The sequence below is a fragment of the Aptenodytes forsteri genome, unplaced genomic scaffold (genome assembly GCF_000699145.1).
Source record: "Aptenodytes forsteri isolate BGI_AS27 unplaced genomic scaffold, ASM69914v1 Scaffold25, whole genome shotgun sequence".
In the NCBI taxonomy this organism is placed as follows: domain Eukaryota; kingdom Metazoa; phylum Chordata; class Aves; order Sphenisciformes; family Spheniscidae; genus Aptenodytes; species Aptenodytes forsteri.
Window position 1 is genome coordinate 842155 of NW_008796180.1, and position 14389 is coordinate 856543.

At 41.7% G+C, this 14389-nt stretch overlaps 1 protein-coding gene across 1 annotated transcript in view; it reads right to left on the reverse strand.

Annotated features, from left to right (window-relative positions):
- Window positions 1–9351: 9351 nt before the first annotated feature.
- SLC35B1 (solute carrier family 35 member B1) overlaps window positions 9352–14389 on the reverse strand; it is a 7061-nt gene continuing 2023 nt past the window's right edge. Inside the window, exons 5-7 of the mRNA XM_019474249.1 lie at window positions 13628–13734; window positions 13218–13371; window positions 9352–12857 (exon numbers count right to left, since the gene is read on the reverse strand). Coding sequence (XP_019329794.1) covers window positions 12805–12857; window positions 13218–13371; window positions 13628–13734 — 314 coding nt within the window. The 3' untranslated portion in view covers window positions 9352–12804. The remainder of the gene's footprint in view (window positions 12858–13217; window positions 13372–13627; window positions 13735–14389) is intronic.

Genomic DNA, 14389 nt, shown 5'->3' on the forward strand with positions numbered 1-14389 from the left:
TGCGCGGGCGGGGGGAGGGGCGGCGCGCGAGGGAGGCGGGGGAAAAGGCGGGAAAGGCGTCGAGCGAGGTGGCGCGCGCCGCCCTCCCCTTTCCTCACAGCTCTGTGAGGAATTGGCTGCCTGAGGTAACGGCGCGCCGCTCTTCCCCCTTCTGCCTTGGAGACCTCTTCTCCTGGTGTTGTGTGAGGGTTGAGGGCTCTGCTTGGAGCTGGCGTAGGGTTTTATTTTAAATCTCTTCACCCAAGGAGGAAGTGTTAGGGGAGATGGGAGGGCGTACATTTCTCTTGCTGTTGTGGTGTGGCCTCGTTTCACCATTCCTCCCCATTCCTTTGAGGGTTGGGCTTAGTGTTGCGTAGTGAAAATACAAACAGTTCTCCCTTTTCTCACTTCAGGCTGGGTCGTGGGCCATCTCAGTGCATGGATCACCAGTGCTTGTGAAGAATGGCTCCCCACGCTGTGCACAATGAGAATTTCTTGCCAAGTTTGAGGATGATTGGTGAGGGTTTTTTTCAAGGCACAGCATTTATTTTAACCTTTTGAGAAAAGGATTATAAAGCAAACATGCTTTATGTCTGTCATTCAGGGGTCTAGATCAAGAGCTTAAGGGAGATCTTACAGACCTTCCAGTACCTACAAGGGGGTTATCAAGCAAATGGAGCCAGGCACTTCATAGTGCTACACAGCAGGAGGATGAGAAACAAAGGTAAAAACGAGAGAGATTTAGACTGGATGTAAGAAATTTTTTCATCATGACCATAGATGAGCATTTGAACAGGTTGCCCAGAGAGACTCTGCAGTCTCTGTTGGAGGTTTTCAAGGCCTAATTAAATAAAGGCCAGAGCAACCTTGTCAGATCTCATAAGTGACCCTGCTTTGAGCAGGTTGGACCAGATGATGTCCTGAAGTCCCCTCCACTCAAATTATCCTGTGATCCTAAGATCTCTTTTATATATGGGTCTTCCCTCTTCTAATTTGTAATGGTTTGCAACCAGAGGAAGCAAAATTTTCATTGTTAGTAGTCCTTAATTACGTATATGTTTGTAGAGAAGTTTATCCAGAGCTAACCTTCCTTTCCTGCCAGTTTGTCTTATGTTACAATGAATTAATACAATTACACGCAAAGCACCCCAATAACCAAATTAGCCCGGTTACATAATACGTCACAGCTACACTTATTTAAACGAAAGATCCAAAGTCTTTTTATCTCATATCTCATTCTCTCAGATGAAAAATGCTGCTTCTCATAGCGCAATTGGTCCTGTACACTAGGCTGCCACATTTGTCCACTACTACCTCAGAGAATATTGCCTGTTTTATTGCTAACATTTTCTGCAGTGTCCTGGGTTTTCTTGGCAAGTATCTCATCCAAGCCATGACCAATTCTTGGACCCTGCTTCATTCTTTCATTTCAAAAACTGCTGCCTGTGGTGACAAAACAGCAGGTAATGCTGCATTGTAAGGAAGAAATGCCACAAAACTGCCTCTTGGAAAGTACAGAATTGGTATTAGCATTCCTATTGTGGCTACACATTTCTCCTAGAAACTTATTTTCATACCCGCTCTGTTATCCTGGATTTTATATTCACAATATAAACTGTGGATTTTTACTGACATATTTATTCTCTTGAAGTACAAAAGGAAATTACAGCACCAGTTTTAGAGAAAACAAAGAGATTCCCCCCTCCCCTCCTGCATTAGAGCACTTAAGCTGCGGAGTCTTGATACAAGGGGTTTCTAGATAGAAGAAACAAAAACGTCTCCTTTAATGCAACACTGGCCATGTGTCACTTAGTGGTAGGGAGATCAACCTCTTTTGCAGTTTATGATGTTCTCCTGATCAAAATTCTCTTGTTCCCAGGAAGTGGAAAATTAAATTGGGTATCTGTGAAAATGAAGATCAAATTTCACCTCTCCTCCATATGAAAAAGTTATTTTGGGTCAATTCTGTACTCCTTGGTGGCAGATAGAAGTGAAATACTGTAACTTAGTCTTCACAAACCCTACCTTCTGTCTTTAACACAATTCTGTAATAAAATGACTGGACGATTCCTAGGTGCAGGTACTGCTTGGACCTTGAAAATTTGCCTGGGGATATGCTGGGGTGTGTGTGTGTTTTGACACTAGTGTGCATGTGAGAGTACCAAATTATCAAATGCATTTACTTTGGGTATAAATCTCAGTATCATCTGAATGATACAAGACAGGTGTTTTTTTCTGCATGAAAAGAACCAGTAAATGCGACTGTACATAGAGGTTTGGAGGTGTTACTTTTGTGTATAAGTAAGTTTGATTTTTATGTGAAGCTGATTAAACTAATGTCCATGAAAGAGTTGTGTGCAAGAATTTTAAATAGCTCCTGCTTCTTAATATTCGCTTCCTCTTTGGTTTTAATTATTTTGTTCCTACATTTTCCCTTTCAATTTACTAAAAATCTAGAAATGTAATTAGAGAGAGGCTGAACTCAGAGAAACCTGCCAGCATTTCTACATCATGATTAAATGTATCACCCAGCCCTTTCGTGAGAGACTGAAAAACAGGATTCTCAATTATCTCCCTGTTATCCACTAAAGAATCTGCAACACGTACGGATACAGACTTATTGAAAATGCAGCACTAATTAAAATCTTATATAGGCTCCTGATGAGCGGGAGAGTATGAAAACACAGTTATTTAATTATTTCCTGTGTTTGCTATCTTTGTTACAAAAACAAACAAAACCATTCTAAACAAAACCCACCTCCAATCACTGGGGAGACTTAATGAGGCTTTTATATATGCAACAGTCGCACAAACATTGCATACAATGCACACAAACATACTTGATTCACCTCTGCTTATACCAGTGAGACATCTATATAACTCATTTTCCATATGTAATGCAAAAGGAATGCTGTGGTATATTCACAAACAGTAAGGGAATCATTGCTTGGTTTAGGGTATGGTTACTGTTTGTTTTAAATTTAAGACATAAAAAGAATCTTGATATTATAGGCTTCTATGGTTTCATTGCGAAAGAGTAATTTTTGTGTCATAGTCAATTAAAAATCTAGTATCTAATAGGTTATCCTTCCAGTCTGACTTCTGCTAGGGTATCTCCATCCTCTTGAAAATGTCACGCTCTCACCTAGCCCAGTACAAAGCCTACATTATTATTTATCTTGTCAAAGGAGTCTAAGCTTTGGCACTAGCAGAGCACACTAGAGGACAGTAAGTGCTGATATGGTTTGTGATGAAAGGAGAAGCTTCTGAGATACTGGCTTCTTTGAACTGTGTAAGTCTGAGGATCCTCCAGGGAAAGGAAACCAGTGAGCTTTTTCTTTTGCAACCCTTTTCCACAAAATTTAATTTGCAACAGAATAGCAAGTACTGAGCTAGATGGAGTCCCGTATCCCCACTTTTCCTTCACTATCAATTAACTAATCTTCAGTGTTGCATGGAGTAGGAAGTTGAGTATTACCCATCTTTTAAAACTTTAAAAAAGTGTAGAGAAGTTAAGTAGCTTATTCATACACACACAAAAAAGGACAAAATTGGGAAACTGGTTGCTTCCGGTTTCAAAGCAGAAATCCAGAAGAGTATAGGAATTAGGTGGGTTTTAGGCATCCAGATTCAAAACTATGACTGAAAACAATGTTTTTTCAACAGATGTATAAAATCACAGATACCTGAATTTTTCCGGTACCGCCCTTTCTGCCCTGAAAGTTCACTTAAGTATTGCCAGTTTCTGGTTATGCATGTGCTCAGAACCATCCTTGCCTGAGCACTTAAGCAATTAGCTCCTACTTTCATGACATTTGGATCCAGTAGCACCTATGTCCCTTGGAGCATGAAAGGATAAATTTGCTCTAGCACAGCCACCGCATACATAGAGCGTTAAATTCAGTACAAAACACAGTAACAATCAGCACTCCTATGAGAAAGTGCCTGCTGGTAGCGGTGGGACAGTCTCCTTTTTCACATACAAACCATTCTCAGGTCTGAGTTTACTGCTATGCATATTTCTTGTCAGAATTTGTTTTCCAGACTTCAAAATACTGTAAGATAACTTAGTAATTGTTGCTGTGACTAAAACCTACTTTTATTTGTGAGAAAACAAACATTGTTTAAAAAATTCTTGACCTCCTTTGGAAAAACTCTGACTTGGAGATTTTAATTGCAGGGAATCTGTTCATAATGCTATTTTTACATGTATTGGAAAAGTATCAAAGCTAATTTTTTAGAAGAGGAAATTATACTTTAAAATGCACTATTGTGAGAAAGTGACTCCCTAATGTCTTTGAGTTGGTGCTTTGTTTCTCGTTAGAAGCATCTCCTGTCTTCCCTGATGAGCCTGCTCTTGTTTTCAGTGCTAGTTTGCTTTAAGATGCTTTTGATCCTGTATTCATTAAAACCTGATCCTGCTGCTTCCCACCAGCCCTAATGGTCTGTGAAATTATTTTCCTTTCTCCAAGATGCTGTTAACTCTGCTAGCACCTGCAGAGTAGAGGAGCTCAGAACATTGTCAAAAGTCCTCAGATTTATTCAAACCTGCTTTTCTCCACAAACAAGAATTAATCTTCAATGTTATAACAGCATTCTTCCTTAGTGGAGAAGTGGGAACGGACTGCAACAGAGTCTGAAGGTTTTTATCACTGCTGTTTTCCCCTTCTACAGGTAGAGAGAGATAATTGGACAAAAGACTTGAAAAATCGAGGATAAGATTCACTCGGTATAACAGAGCATGAAAGTATGAATGAGCATAAAGGGCTCAAACAGCTGGGGGAAAAAAAAAAAAGAGGAAGTAAATCCAGTAAGAAAAAAGTAGGGAACAATGAAGCTAAGTGATCTAGTAAAGGAAAAACGTAAAACTGCATTTGCAGTCTGGACCTTGCAGGGAATAACAACAGTTAAGGAAAAAGCAGGATTTTTTAAGGTATCACAAATGAAGAATTTTTCAATCACGTAGCATCAGGATTCATAACTAGATGACAGTTTAGTCTTGTTCTATTTTTTTAATGCTGGTGGAAGAGAGGAGAGCTCTCTAAATTTCTGCTTTCGACACAAAGATTAATACTAGCTGTCAGTATGTACTTTATTGCACAAATTCTAGCAAGTATTATGACTTAAATATTGCTATTCTAGAACATTCTTACGGAACTGAACAGCTTAATGTGGAGCTAATCAGTTCTTTGTTTTTGCCTTCTCATTAGCAATGTCCTGCAATGACTATTATGGCATTAAGTTCCTGCAACCAAAACGGCTGTAACGAGTATTCAGATGTTTAATTTCATTTGAAGATGCACTCAGTTATTGCATAGAAAATTGTTTTCTGCAAGAGTGATTTCAAAACCAAGCGTTCAGGAGCCATGAAAACCAACCAAAAGTAAGGCTGTCCATACAATATTTTGGTCCTATTGTAGAGATCTGTATGCTGTAGTCTATAATTGTACGATCACGTTATCTTTAACCTGATTTCCTAAGGAGACAAAGCTTATGTTGTTTGATATTCCTATCTTCCCACCCCATCCCTCAATAACTTCTAATTCAGCAGTGTTTTCCAACCAAGTTAAAACAAAGAAGTAGGGGCCTCAAAGATCACTGCATTATACCACATTCCGTCAAAGTAGGGGTTGCCAATTCCAGCGTTTACAGAACTACTTTTTTCACTGGACTGTGCTATCCCTTTCTATGAGTGGGTAAGTTTATAGATAATGAAATGAAATGTTGCATCCTGTATGGGTTCCCAAGATTTATGTAACTCACGCTTCCTAAAATATTTACTGACTGCAAAAATAATTAATTTCTTCCTGGGCATTTCCTCAATTATCAGGTAATGGTGTCTTGCTACTTAGAAATATTAACGAAGCTATCTTAACCAGTACCTCTGTGATTTTAAGTGATAATATGCTTCATGCAATATAGACAGAGGGAAAAAAAAAAAAGACATCTTAGGATTTATCAAACCAGAGAAGACAAAGCTCACGTCAAAACTATGCACTAATTTGAAGTGCCCAACTTGATACATCTCAGGCCTCGTTATTCAGAGAAGCTGGTAATTCAGTTGTGCTTTGTGTGTTCAGATGAGAGTTTTACATCTCTCCAGCTGTGGCTGTGAACACTCCCTTTTTGCAGATCTAGCCCAGCTGTTCATACAAAAATAAAAAACTTCGTAATCAGTTAAACACTTCAGGTTATGGGATTGCCACACAGGTCCTAAGGCAGGGGCAGAATCTGCTAATCCAAACTGGTGTTGTTTCTTAATCCCGAGACCAGGATTTTGTTTTTCTTGCCACGTTCACTGTAAAACTAATTAACAAATTATAGCCTATCATGTTCACTGAATGAGATCTCCCAAGACCTTGGGAGAAAGTGACATTACAATTCTGAGAATAAACTAAATCAGAGCAGGCTGCAAATTTGTCTCGAAAGCAGTCTCAGCTCCTCAAAGCTGATAAGGAATAAAAGAGGCAGCCTTTGCCTGGAAAGCAGTTTGCGTTGTTCTGAGAAGTGATTTTTAGAAGTTTAGCTAATGAGTGTCAAGCAATCGTGCTGCTAGAGGACACCAACTCAACTGTCTACTTTTTCCACTACCGCAGAAACTGGAGACAACGATCCCTACTGTTTGAGTGTACTTGAGAGGGGCGAGATTTTTATTGCCTCGTAACGTTTAATTTTAGGTGGGAAATAGTCCTTTGGAGGACAGTTTTCTGCTGTCGATGGGAAGAGGCCATTGCAGATGGGCCTAGTATGCCCTCTATTCATGTTCCAGGGCCACTGCAAGATTTCTTAGTGTTGTCTTTAAACAGTGGCTATTATAAAGGGGAAATTACAACATTTGATTAAAAAGTGTGGGGTGCTAGTCCCACCTGCAGAAAAGCAAATCGCTATGTGCAAGGACTGTTACAGAAAAGATTTCCTTGCTCTCCCCCAAATTACGTACGCCTATTAAAAATACTTCATTTCATTCCCATTTTCAAGTTTCAGTCAAGCAAAAGACTTAGTCCTCATTCCAGGTGATGGAAGGTTTCCACGACTGGCCTGGCAGGATTTTAACTTTTATGGATTCTTCAGCATCTGGTCTGTGCTAACAGAACTGCTCTTGGGAATGCCTAACGCTGCACATTTGTGCTGCTCGTGAGTAACTGAAGACCCAGTAAAGGACCTGAACCTACTTCCAGGGAAAAGCACACCACCATCCCTGACTCTGGCAGTCTTTTTTTTTTTTGCATTCTCCTAGCAAAACACTTCTACTGCATGAGTCAGTATTTCAACAAGTACCGTGTATGGAAACCATGCTGTCTTCTGAACGCTTTTTTTTTTTTCTTCTTTAAAACAGGTTAATTGCTCATAAAAACTTTGGGAATAGGCTGTGAGCTTACCAAAGTAACTGAACTGTGATGATGAAGGTGGTATTAAAAATGTTCAGGATCCTGTATGTGCATAAATACACAAAATGGATGAAAATGACATTGCAAGAACTGCAGAAAAGCATGGCAAGAGAAAGGAAAAAAGCCACATGACCATTTTTGCTAATTTAATTCTGAAGCCTTACATGTACTTTTCATCTTAATATTTTTCCTTAAAATACTTAAAACCTCAAATACCTCATTCCAGTGCGACATCCAGCTGTCTCAGTTTCAGTCTAAGGCAATTATTGTTTTTCCTGTTCTCTACATGCATCCCTGGCTCACTGTTGCTGAAATTCTATTAGTTATGAACTGTAAATCTAAGTATGAAACTGGTTATTGTAAGAGTATATATTTCAAATGCATATCCCATCCCTATCAGCCTTACAAACTTCTTCCTACTACTAGTCAGCATAAACTTACTACATGCTAAAGTGGGACTCTAAAGCTAGCATGTATTTTCCCCGATGGGTGCTATTTTTATTCTCATGTGCTTTTCAGTCCCTGAAATCTGACAGGAATTCCCATTCCCTTTGCAAGAGTGTGTGGAATCCTGCAGGAGAAGCTCACGTAATCACTGACTCTTAACTGAATGGCACAGCATAAATCCTAGTTGTTCTTGGAAGAATGACTGTTAGGGTTGGGTTTAAGTGGTATCTTCAAGATTGGCAATTCGTTGATTTCAAAGCGGTAACGATAATTTCCTTATCCCTTAAACTGTTGTCATTTGAGCACGAGTCTTTACTATCCTGTGACCAGAAAACTATCAGTGTTATACAATTATATCCACCTCTGTAAAAAATATGCACATACAGTATCATCTACCTTATTCTATGTGCTCTCTAAACATTTGGGGTTTTTTAAACATCTACTGATGGAGTCGCAGAAGGAGCTCGTAAAAACAAGGAAGATGAAAGGAAAAGGAACGCAGCTGCTAAGTTTTCCCCCCTGTGGATGCCATGTCTCAGTTAGCTATGAAATAAAACTTCACCTTTCTTAGCTGATACATCAGCGAGTTCCTCCTGGAGGGACAACAGGCACAAACACTGCAGCAATGTAATCTGCTGTTTATTCTCAGTACGTGCGTGACTCTTCTCATCTCCCTGGAACCACCAAGAACTGACAAGGTTCCTAGGAGAATTCTGGCAGAAATGTTTTCAAAAACATCGACCGTGATGCCAGTGGCTGCTGCTGTGCGGGAAGCCAGCTGTTCGTGTTACAGGGGGACAAGAGGACACGCAGGCGTGCGCATACTTATTTATACTCATGCTATTTGTAATGAAGGCCATTCTGCAGAAGAGATGGTGATTGTCTTAAAGCTTCTAATGACTTAGCTTGAATGTAGTCTCTGCTGATGGTCAAAAAGAATTAAGCAGAATAAAAATGGAGGAGACCTTGATTTCCACGCTATGCTTTTACTGTAAGCACAAAGACTCTGGAAGTACAGTTATATCGCTAATTAAAGAGGAACTGCTTTTTTGTTGTTTTTCTCCTTGCATTTCTTGAAAATGATTGAAATAAGAGTTCCCCCTGCTGGTAACTGGATGAGTCATAAATGGACTCGAGGTTGGGACTCTGGAGGCAACAAAAAGTAGAAGAGAGGAAGATGGAATCTCTTCGTAATTTCTCAGTCTGACCTTCATGTTTTGCACTTGCAGGGCTTTGTCTAAGGCACTTAATAAATTAATCTCCTACTCAACTGATTTCCCTTCCTCTTCTACTCAGAAAAAGACCAGTCACATCTGCTAAGGAAGGAGCAAACCACAAGCATTCCCTTTAGTAACTCTTGGCAAGTCAGCCCAAACTCAAAACATTACACAGCTTTGAACACAAAGCACCTACCATCTTGACTGCAAAGGGTGACGTTTTACGCTTTGCAAAAACTTTTCATTTTGGAAAATATGTCATTACACAAACCTATTGCTTGCTTACAGCTGGGGAAAGACAGATCAAGCACACAGGACTAAAAAGAACAAGGTAGTCTTTTTTATTTAACTAGGTTTGCACCCTTCTAATAAACTGGAGAGTGTCTAAAAAAAGCAGAGAGAGACAAACCGAGTCATAGCAGAACTGGCGAAGCCCAGATTGTTGGTAGAGAACCTGGGCACTGCGCTTTAACTCCCTGAAACCTCTAAACTGCTTATAGGTGCACACGCTACCACAGGCGGCTTCCTTCTTTGAATAAGCAAAATAGAACTTGCCAGCAGTAGTTAACGATTCCTTTGCACAGCCATACCCTAGATGTTACGCGGTATCTAGATAAACCCGAGTAAGTTCTGTCAACACTTTGTACATTGCTAATCTCTTACTTGAAGACAGAAAGCCTTTCCTGACACCTCACCAGAAATTCAAGCATTGCCTCTGAAGACACTTGCGCTGTTTATAAAAAAAGAAGAAAGCCAAAAAACTATTAAACACATTTATCCCTCTGCAAAAGGCGCTTCGAAGAGGAGCTACCATTTCTAACAGGAAAAAGTAACGCGGAGGATGAAAACTTTATTGGATCCTAACCCAGTTCCTTTGGAGTTTACCTGTCTTTAAATAAAGAGACAGCTGAACTCAACCAGGAACATACACCAAAAGTCACCAGGCAGGCTTCTCGAAACGTGGTAACCAGTCTGTCACTGGGGAGAGGCATTACAGCAATCCTCCTGGCAGCTCAAAGCTGGGGACCTGTTTTGTGGCAGCGTTGTTAAAACTGTCCAAGAAGAAAAGCCAGCGCTGATTTGAAAATAGCCTCTTGAATTGCTTTTGTAGCCTCCTCTGGGATCTCGCAGTACGTGAGGTCTGGAGAGAAGACAGCAGGCTGTCCAAGGAAATCCAAAGGATTCAGACTTAAGGTAGGTACAAGAGCTGCCTTTGTTTTAAGAAATTCTGATTGACTAAGAGTTGGAGGTGCAGCAAAAACCAAGCTGGAGCAACACCAGGAACAGGCTTTAGAGCTAAAGTGGGTCAAGGGAGCCTGCAGCAATCGGGAGAGAGAAAATCTCCTTTATTTTCTTTCTTCTTGGCAGACTGATCTTTAAATCTGTGCTCTGAATACAGACAAGTCGAAGATATTGGTAAAGACAGATCCTGGCTTAGAAAATAGACCCTAGGAAGCTCCCAGCTTTCTTCTTTCTGCCGGTCGTCTAGGCTGCTGCAGCGTGGGGAAGGGGACAGACCTGTGGGTTTGAGCAAAATTTCCCTTGAAACTACGGCGGCTTCTTTTCAACGGTTAAGGAAAAAATTAACAATGAAGTCTTTCTTTCATTTTTAAGACGCTGTCTCTCCTAGAGCTACACCTAGACTCAGGGCAAAAGGGGGAGAAGAGTTCAGGAAGAGCAGTCTTCCTAGCATGTACACAAACGAGGCAATTTGGCTTGAGATGCCGTAAATAAAAAGGAGATTGCCGATAACACACTGACAGCGCAGCGGAGAAAGGCTGCTGCTATCTCAGTCCCTCAATTTCTGATGATATACTTTCTCAAGAGCTTTAGTCAGTATAGAATTACCACTAATAAGCAATTCTGCTTCTGTGGAGTCAAAATAAGAGTGATTGCCCTTTGATTTGTAGCACACGCTCTAGAGTAGAGTAGTGGTTTGTAACAGCAATGACTCAAATATCCTTAACAGGCGACACGTTTGAACAGAAATTCCAAGATTATCACGAGGAAGTGGATGGCTGAGGGAGGAAGTGATTTATAATGCATTTTTCAGGCGTTTGTATTTGCACAGTGACAGGGGAGCTGGGTCTATTCCTACGTTAGATTACTAATAGAAGGGAAAACAAGTCTGCAAAACTAATAGAATTGAGAGCTCGCCTAGAATCTTTTTGCTGCTTTTGGTTGCCGAGTTTGAGAATCGGTTAAATTTAAGATAGTGCCGAGAGAGAGGAGCGCAAGTCCTATAAACACAGAGGAAAGATAGTTTTATGATTAAGACGCACAAAAGAATTAATTCTTATCTCTGCCACCGTGTTCATGAACAAGTCATGCGATTTCTCTTCTCCCTTTTATAAAATGGAAGTAACATTTATTACCTTAGAGACACCGGGAGGCATAACTGTCTTCAGGGAAGCCAGAATCCCCACCGTACAGTAGCAGATGCCAGCACATGGTGTTCATCAGGAATATTCATGGAGTTAAGCCACAGAAGCTTTTACTTCAGGATTCTCTACTACTGAGAACATGTTTGTTTGCTACTTATCACTTGACCTTTAAGACAACGTAAGTTAGCAAAGAGGTGAAGCTGACAGAGAAAAACCCTTTAATAGCCTAGGGTTTAATTTTGCAAGAAACGTGTTGTTTGAGTAGAACTAAGACAGATTAAATGAAAACCAAATTTGAGGCCACAAAAGTTGTAAGAAACACTGGAGGGGTGGGGGAAGCAGGGGCTGGGGAGAGAGAGAGAGAGAGAGAGAGACTTACAACAGCCGCTCAGGAAAGAGATCAAGATCCCATCTGGAGGGGCAAAAGGCCAAAGCCACAGAACAGATGGAGACCAAGCGACAGCTGGTAGAAACATGCTTTCATGTGTAAAGTTTGCTCTTTGGAGAATTTTGCTCTCCAACTCTGAAGGCATCATTATGATAACAACTCCTCCCCACGCAACACTGGGGAGCTAGCCTGTGCTCAGGAGCGGGTGTCGGAAAGCTCGCCGTGAGGGTGGTTAATTAACGAGGGCCCTTGCAACATTTAGACGCCGCTGTCGCACAACCTTGGCGTGGTTTTAGCGGCAGAGGGTCCTGTTCCTTCACCAGCAAGGGGGGGATGAGAAGAATTAATTTGGGCCCCGCTCGTTAAACAGGTTTCCTGTAAACTTTTACACGTGCCAAGAGTTGCTTCTGTTCTAGAAGGGCTCGGACGAAGGATATAATGCATCTCCATGTTTACGCATATTATTTTAATGGAAGAGCATCCAACCGGCTGCTCCACCAACTCAGTTACGGAAAAAAAATCATACAGTCAATCAGAAGAGGGGGTTGTCTTCAACACGGGCCTTTAATCCAGGGATCTTTCCAGGCCACACCAAAGAACTAACGGAATTCTACGACTAGCCCTCTCCTGGGAGAGAGGTGTGCTGTTTCTCCCCAAGATCCGCCAACGATACTGAAATTAAAGTTCTGGAAAAGTGGCCATTGTCTCTTTTTCTTTAATAAAGATATGAAGTTTTTTTCCTGTTAAGGCAAGAATTTCATCCTGCTGCTAGGATCTAGTAATGCAGCTTTCATTACGGCAGGGGGGGCGGGGGGAAGCTTAATTACAGTTAAAACTAAAGTATTACACTTTTAAGACAATTTAGAATTAAAAAACTATAACACAAAAAATCCAAACGCTCCCCTTCTGATTACCTATCCTGAGTCCAGTTTCATAACAGATTTTGAGGTACAAGACAATAAATTAAAAGTTCATTCCAGCCGCAGAGATCAACCATTTCCTCAATGCGATGTCTTCTTTACTCCCTTTCCAAATTTGGCATCAAGTCCAAGGCCTGCGAAGAGATAAAAATAATCCATGCGCATAGAAAATCGCTTCGCATTCTTCGAAGAAATACAACACAAGGAACTTTGTGAAAAATCAGCTTAACGGCACCAACTTACTAACGGTCACTCAGAGGCAGTGACTTACCCGGTGTGCGCGGGGGGGGAAGAGACCAAAGAGATCCGCTAGAATTCACGTTCCTCTCTTCCTGCACTGGCGAGGCTACTAACACGCTCTTCCACGGAGGGTGTTTTAATACAATTAGGGGTTTTTTTTGACCAGCATCTTTTGTTAGCTCGCCCCTCGCTATACATCATCTCCGTTTAAGTTAATAGGGGAGAGACCTCAGGCGTTTGCTTCCCAGACTTACCCAGGAACACCAGGACCGTCCCCACCCACTGCATCGTACTGATGGGATTGGCAAACAGAATGACGGAGGCTAAAATGGTGAAGAACTTGCGGGTTGTGGTGATGATGGAACAGGTCAGAGGTCCGAAGTATACCACAGTCATGAAAATAAAACTCTGTCAAAAACAAATAGATGCCTTTTGTCACTCTGACTGGAAAAACACGGATCGTATTTTCAGATGAAAAGCCATCGAGCCAGAGCCGAAAGAATCTTATTTCAAATCCTGACTGTTTGCATACAAACGCCAACCAGTTTTACTCTGAAGGTAGCCTGTACAGAAAGCAACAACCAAAGCAACGGAAAGCCAGGCGGCCTTACTTTGCCGGGCAAACATCCCAGCGAAGACCGCAGAACAAGGGAAGCGTATTTACCTGACCCAGCGCACTCGTCAGGCCGAACAGCAGGATATTGTAAATGACGCTGGGGTAGCGTTCCGTAAAACTCAAGAACTCCCAGAGCTCTCCAGTGAACAATATCCCTGGAAGACAGATCAAGATGAGAAGCATGAATTAGGAGCCCAGAGGCAGCCCGAGCAGCCACTGCCTACGCAGTACGAGTTCAGTTTACGCTCATAACCCAAACAGGAGCTACGAAAAGCAAAGACTGAATTCCACACAGCGGAAAACAAAGACAACAGGAGAAAAAGCGATCGCCTTCCTAGTTAATTAATGAAAGGAGCAATCGTTAACTGCAGATCCAATTCTGAGAAAACAGCCCCTAGCAATTAATTAGAAGCGCTACTCCCTAATTGGAGCAGAAAGCTACGCTGATACGGTCTGCTCCTCTGCCGGCGCACGAGAGCCCTCGGGTAGAAACCCGGGCAGTTGGGGCTGGAGCAGGGAGCTGGCCTGCAGGGAGGACTTCTCAGAAGCCAACAAGCGTCGGGCGGCTACGCTCTGCGTGAGGCGGTGTCCTCTAGCGGGCACGAGAAGAGCTACGCTGACCAACCCCCGCTTTTTATACGCAAACAAACAAAACCCAACCCAAAACATAAAGTTATTTGCAAAAAAGTGTTCTAGGCCCTTTTTTGGAGCGGGACACGATGTCTCTTCCCACGGGGTGTCCCAGGGCAGTCTCTGGGCGTGGTGGCTGTGGTTTTTGCAGCGTGTTCTTTACCAGCCCCCAGGAACAAG